Source organism: Nilaparvata lugens, chromosome 2 (genome assembly GCF_014356525.2).
Source record: "Nilaparvata lugens isolate BPH chromosome 2, ASM1435652v1, whole genome shotgun sequence".
NCBI classification, from domain to species: Eukaryota; Metazoa; Arthropoda; class Insecta; order Hemiptera; family Delphacidae; genus Nilaparvata; species Nilaparvata lugens.
Window position 1 is genome coordinate 64,421,265 of NC_052505.1, and position 7,420 is coordinate 64,428,684.

The 7,420-nt window shown below is 34.2% G+C and overlaps 1 protein-coding gene across 1 annotated transcript in view; it reads right to left on the reverse strand.

Annotated features, from left to right (window-relative positions):
• Positions 1-505: 505 nt before the first annotated feature.
• Positions 506-7,420, reverse strand: part of LOC120349661 — a 15,113-nt gene continuing 8,198 nt past the window's right edge. Inside the window, exons 3-5 of the mRNA XM_039420147.1 lie at positions 6,669-6,947; positions 4,565-4,639; positions 506-1,633 (exon numbers count right to left, since the gene is read on the reverse strand). Of these exons, the coding sequence (XP_039276081.1) occupies positions 4,585-4,639; positions 6,669-6,947 (334 nt within the window). The 3' untranslated portion in view covers positions 506-1,633; positions 4,565-4,584. The remainder of the gene's footprint in view (positions 1,634-4,564; positions 4,640-6,668; positions 6,948-7,420) is intronic.

The window sequence follows — 7,420 nt, forward strand, 5'->3', positions numbered from 1 at the left end:
ACAGCCTCGGCAATATATTGATTTCTTGTGTATTATACAATTAGTAAAATATTGAAAAATTATACTATGAGGGAAGCTTTTTAATTAATGTGATATCAAAATTAACTAGATGATATACAGTGCAGTCAAGGAAAGGTTATAGAGGGAAAAGTTTGGAAGACAATTTTTGACCCCGCAGTTCTGTTTAGGGTAGTAAGGGGGTAAACATATCAAAATTCCCCCAACCCCTTGTGCTAAGGGGGTGGGGGTGGTTCAAAGGTAACATTTTTTGGTTTCTCACATATAACTCGAAAACTATGCATCTGATGTGTTTGGTATGAGGGACTCCAAGTGGACTACATACCAAGTTGTATGAAATGTATGTTACATAATAAATATAATTTATAGATGGCTGATGTTGTTCATGTTGTTTGTCAATACCTTTACCCAAACTCACATAAAACTTATGAGTAAAACTACTAAATACCTGGTAGCAAGGTAGACGCCAAGAAATTGTAAGACAATGTAACAATAACAAATGATTGCATTTATTGATATAAGTGGCACTTTACAAATGGCCTTAAAAGTTATGATGACTGCACTAAGTAGGAAAAAGGACGTTTGATGAAAATCAAAAATAACAAATAGTAAATTTGAATAAGCAGTAAAAAAGGAATTGTCAATTGATTCAAGTTGGTTACAACAATACAAAGTATTCATATAATAGTTGTGTGATGTAACAAATGATCAAGAATGATGGTGCAATGTAGCAACATTTTCAATATTGCAACTAGTGTCAACTCAGCGGTTCCAAACCTTCAAAAGAGGGGATAAAGATGTGCACTTTTGCTATGTTAATCTACTAACTAGTCAAAATTAAGCTGCAACGTCAAAAATTGTGTCACAGACACCCGCTTCAAATTTCATTGCCAAATGAATAATTGTTGCACCATTGGAAATTTCATCCCCTACATTAAAGTTGCTATAACAATGAAACACAAACTTTGAATAGTGAAATAATACACCATTTCAAAGAGAATTTAATGCTCTACAAACCTACGATAAGCATTGATTTTTACGATGCATTGTTGGAGAGTTATAAGCCCTGAAAGAGGCTTTATGAGCTCATAATCTGCATTGATTTTTCCCATCAATTTTTAAAAAGTTATAAGAGTAGAAATAGAAAAAAATTGGAGGGGAACGTGTTTTTTTCAAAAATGTCACACATTTAAGAGCGGATATCTCGAAAACTAGAAAAGTTGTGAGATGAATATTGTAGGAAATTATATAAGCTTTACTTTTGTATGTAACAGTTACGTCCGTAAGATACATAGTTTTCGAGTTATATGCGAGAAACCAAAAAATAGTACCTTTGAACCACCCCACCCCCTTAGCACAAGGGGTAGGGGTGGGGATATTTTTACCTCCTTAATACCCAAAACAAAATTGCGGGGTCAAATATAGTCTTCCAAACTTTTCTCACTATACCCTCTTTTGAGCATTCATTGCCTGGACTATATAATAATAAAGTTATGATGTTGGATGCTTTGTTGCTATTGTTAGATGCAGAATGGAAACTGGGTAACACACACGATGGCTTTTGATGTTCACACTTTCTATCCGTCCATCTACACTGTGTAATATGTTTTGGTGTCTGAAAGAGAAAAAAACAAACGAATTATTGATTGATCGAATGATAAAAAATGAGTTGATGAAATTTGAAAATAACATTTAAAATGTTCAAGTTGTAGCGATAGGTAGGAGTGGTAGAATAAATATGTTGTAAAATACTTCTACTTACAGTTCACTAAGCATAAGACCCAATTCACACCAAAGTGGCGTAGAGTCGTAGAGGACTCTCACACCTCTACAAATATAGAAATATGGTCCAATGCAAACAGAATGGACTTGGTGATAAATCTCTTCTGTTTGTATTGGACTATATGATAGGCGTTTTGCGCTAAGACTGATTTGCTTGAACAAAGCGAGGTACGAACATGGTGTAGTGAGTAGACGGGGAGATTTCCAGGGTAGTCAGTGCTGATTTTTGAGGGTAGTAATGTAAGTCGGGAATATTCCCATTGGGAAGAAACTTATGATTGGGTAATATTTCTCTGCCCAAGAAACCATGGGAATAAATCGCATTAAAATAGTTTATATTATTTATCAATTTCAATCACATTTGACAATCATAATAAATAAATCATCCATTCAAAAAAGCAGTGTAAATAGCTCACAAGTTACATCAATTTTTTATATAATTTGGCTAGACTTTACGTTCAGTGAACCAGTGATCACCTATATCGATGAATTAAGTTGGGTTAGTTAGATAGTATTAATTAAATACTATCGATTTTACTGATTCAATTAAAGCAAAGCGTCCCCTTCTTTATCCTTTATCATAATAAGTATATCATGAAAATGATAGGGAGAGGCAAAATAAGGTAACCCTGTGCTGTTCCTCTCCCAAATTTGGATAAAGTTACACATAGTCCGAAATATGTCAAGTCTTGTAGTTCTTCACTTCACAAAATTTTCAGCCCTAAAATATTTTCAAATTTAGATGCTTCAAAACCAAGCCTTCGTAGAACGAATATTACACATTATTATCACAAAAAATGAAATATTCACATACTACAGTAGTGAAATTTTCATACTTACTTCATACTTCTGTCCTTCGTCATTGACCAGCTTCCTGGATGGACGGCGTCATTTTATATTCAGACCTAATTTGGTCGTCGTTGATTGTAAAAATTTTTACAAAACTTGTCAAACATTAACGTTTTTTTAAAAATTAAAAATAGATCGAGATGGTCGATCGGATTCTAAGTCACTTGAATCAAATTAAAGACTTGTCGGCCTCAAAGTATTCAGCCACAGAGTAGAATGGCATCCCACGCAGCCAGGCTCTGATCCTTCCACCAAAACTGCTGTCATCCAGATCCCTCACCATGTCCGGCAGCGCATTGAAGATCCTCTGTGCCAGTACAGGGAAACAGTCTCTTTTCTTGTTCAATCTGCAGAAGGGTACATCAATTTTTGCTTTCCCTCTGGTATTATACAAATGCTTATCGGCTCTTCTTGTCATTGAGTGATAATGACTTTTTATGTGTAGCAAGGAGAGCAGAATATACTGGTTGAACACCGTATAGATACCCAGTCTGATGAAGATCGGCCGACAGTGATCAAGGTATCCGGCTGAGTCCAAAATTCTTAAGAAGGAGCTTCTTAAGAAGGAGAAATTCTTAAGAAGAAAAATTCTTTTGAAGGAGCGAACATTCTAGTATGTACTTTATTATTTTATTTTTGGGTTTAAATTATTGTGAGCTTCTTTTCAAGTAATAGATGATTTATTATAAATTTCTTGAGCAATAAAAGACGAGAGAAGTAAACCCAAAATTCAACTTCTTGAGCAATTCAAGACGAAGTAAACCCAATATTTTGATGACTAAGCTTACTTGACTGTTAGGAATATGAGTATAACAGATTTAATTTACAAGACATAAAATGGGAGTAGCATCATAATAGTGGTACCGTATACAATAATCAAGGATGTGCACCACGCTTTTTGATTCTTATTACTGGCAAATTATCAAAGTATTACGAATTGTATACTATCAATTATTTAGATTTGACTAATTTCAAGAAAAAAACTTTTATCATTTTACTTTTTGATATATTGGGCTCTTTGAAAGCGCCAAAAGTTCAAATCTTGGGGCAGATCCATTACATCATAAATGATAGCAAATAAATTCATACTTTGAGGATGGATCTTTCCCAATATTTGAACGTTGTGCGCTTTTAAAGCGCCTAATATGAAAACGAAAAAATTATGAAAATATTTTTTCCTTGGAAATATGATCTATTCAAGTATCTTGATAGAATTCAAATCAAAATACCTTCGAAATGGATCCAATAATAAGTTTCCAAAAGCGTGGCGCGGAGCCTTAAATTATTAGAAAATGAATGCTTATTCCTCCACACACTCATCAAGAAGTGATAAATATAAATTTATTTTTATTCTAATCATTATTATAAATAATTGTCATAGATAATTATTTATTCTAATAATTTCAATATAACTTGTTTATATGCTTATCAATAAGTTTAGTTGAAAAAGGCGTTTTCTTAGTTATCATACAAAATAATCATAAACTCCCGGGCATTTATGAATTTTAGGAATCAACTCCCTGGGAATAAATGTTTCTGATCTTGAATTTCAGGGAATTTTGCATCATAAGTTGAGAGATGTTTGATTTGAAATTGAGTTCTTAGTCAATTACCAACTCAATTTAAAATCATACACCCTCTTGAACATAATCACTGACAAAACAATTTATAGGTTTAATGGTCGAGTTAGATTTAATAAGTGGTGTCCAAGATTCAATAGTCCATTATATTTAATAAATGGCCTAGAAACTGGGCATACAAATAATATAATCTGACAGTTTCAAATTGGCAGGCAAGTGAAACAAGTTTGAATGTTCTTGTTTGGGGATGAGACTCGTTTAATGGATTCTAGATAATTGCGAATAATAATTATTGTTCATCTCTAAGACCAATGATCAAGTAACGCATTACTCACCGTCGAATGATTTTGTGTCTTCATGAACAGGCCTCTCTACACTGACATGGGGGTAGATTACAGACTGCATGTTTTCTAAAAAATAATAAAGTGTTGAATATGAATGGGAAGAAAGAAAACTAAAATTGTAAACAAGTTAAGAGTTTAAGCTAGGGACTTGCTCCATTCAGGATGGATTAGAACCTTATGCCACAAACCTCCTGCAATCATTTTTTTTCCTGAGGAATAAAACATAATTAATTATTTCAAACAAGAATGGAAAGTTAATATTACATCAGATATCCTTTAAAGAAGACAGTAGACAGAGAATCGGAAACTCTGTTCTTCTATCTCTCTCTCCACTGTTATTATAACGGTAATAAAAGCATATTATATTATAATATGGTAATATTTGTAAAGTGTCTATATGTAGACAAGTATGCACAATTGAAGTGCATTAAAAACTTGTGAGTCTATAAAGATCTAGATAGATAACAATAATTTTTACAGACGCCATTTAGTAAAATTCTAACACAAAATAAATTTTTAATGTCAAATGCATTATAAGAATATTTACATGCAATTTAAAATGCATTATAAGAATATTTACATGCAATTTAAAATGCATTATAAGAATATGCAATTTACAGGGCTACGGCATATCTTCAGTATCAATGATTGTTGGTTTTACAAAAAGTTAGGCTACTGGTTATGGGAATGAATAATTATTGATAATCCTGAAAAGCTAACTATATCATAACATAATATAAAGGCAAAAAATTCATTATTTTTTGAATAATAAATTGGACCTGTTTATTTTGAAAAGTTTGATTTTCAATCAAATTTGTTTGTCTTACCTGGAACCTGGTACAGTACAGTGAAGAATAACATCAATCTTCATCATTATTTTATGTTATCATACAGCTATATAGTCTAGCTCAAATCGATTTTGAAAAATAATTTTATTTTGAAACTTTGGCTTTTGTAACTAAAATATTTATATAACTTGCAAACTAATAATTATTGATTATAAGTAAACACAACCATTATTTTCCGCTAAAATTACAACATAACTTACAAAGAATAAAAACATGTCTCGTAACTCTCGTAGTTCACAAAACGCCCACTGGAGCGCTGTCAGCATTCCAAGTTCACTGTGAAGGTCGGCCGCCATCTTGATAAACATTTCAAATTCCACTTCTATCGTTAAGTTAAGACGACTCAGTGGTGCATGCTCACTTGCACCACGTACATGCTCACTTGCACCGCTCGAAAAGTATGTTCCACAAAACCGGGATCAACGCTTCTTATTGGTCGAGAGTTAAAGCGTTGGTTGTCTGCTGTTTTGTTAGGTTATGTCTTCACATCCAGAATCTACGAATGATCTTAACGAAAGAGAAAACGCAAATAGACCAAACGTAGCCAGCTTGACCAACATAACGGTTTAAAACTTCTACTGATCATTTTTTAGGTTATGTTTAGTGGGATTGTAAGGAGATTAGGTTATGTTTTATCAACATTATGAACTGTAACAAAGTACTGTAGATACAAAATTATTCATAACTTGGTAGGTTTATTCTTATAAATAAGTCCTTCTTTAGCAGAAGACTAATCAAACACAAACACATAATATTGATAAATTCGTTTAAAACAGAAAGTTGAACCGGTTAATAGTAGGCTATGATTAGGCTATTCATCACTGTACCAGGTAAGATTAAAATAATATTGCCTTGACCCTATTTGAAATAATTTTTAGATTTTAAAATCTAAAATGTACCTTCAAAACAAGTATTGTTTAAAACAAGTCACTTTTAATTTTAATAAAACCAAACGATTCCCCGATCTATGAACCATGGCGAATAACTTACACTGGATAAGTAATAACGTAAATGCTTGTCACTTATAAATTTTGCCTATCCATACTCAGGTAGGCTACAACAACAATAATAATAATAATAATGAGTTTCTGTTCATGGCGTGGTCATAAGTAACATATGGCCACAAGTGAACAAGTCAAGAACATAAAAAACTGTCATAAGACAGGTCAAGAACAAAAAAACACATCAAACACAAAAAGCAGCAAGCAGAAGAAGCAGCAAGACTAATGCAAGAAGTATCTACTTACAGTCTGAGGATCACAATCATATAGAACTCCCTCATAGAATAAAAGGGGTTCTCCTGAAGGAAAGCCCTCAGTCTCCTCTTCAAGACTGTCTCTGGCAGAGTCCTGGCTGAAACTGGCAGCTTGTTCAAAATTTTAGCTGGCTGGTAGATGAGGCTGCTCTGGGTCCTCCCCAATCTACAATATGGCAGGTCCAGCCTCAGCCTGCCTCTGGTGCCATGATCATGCACATCACCCCTGGTAGGCAAAGTACGGACACTGTGGAATGCCTTTATAGCTGACCTGTAAATGTAAAAATTGAATACAGTGAGAATCTTTTCACTCACAAAAAGAGGTTTACAATGCGCTAAAAATTCTGCTCCACAAAGAATCCGAATGGCCTTCTTCTGCACCAGCAGTACATCTTTTACCTCAGAGGCACCACCCCACAAGGTGATGCCATAGGCCATCACACTCTGAAAGAAGGCAAAGTAACACATGCAGAGATGGGCCTCTGGTACATATCTTCTCAGGCTCCTGAGCAAAAACAGCACCCTGCTCAACCTGCCACAGACTACCTGAATGTGCCCGCCCCAGGAAAGCTTACGGTCCAGAGTGAAGCCAAGGAGCTTCACCGGAGGGAAATCATATTGTACTCCATTCCTGAGGCCAAACACAATTCTCTGGGTTTTCTCACTATTGAGAAGGAAGAGATTTGCCCGAAACCAGTCTGCAACAGTCCTCTCAGAAGCACACATCTTTCTGCCCAGTTCAGT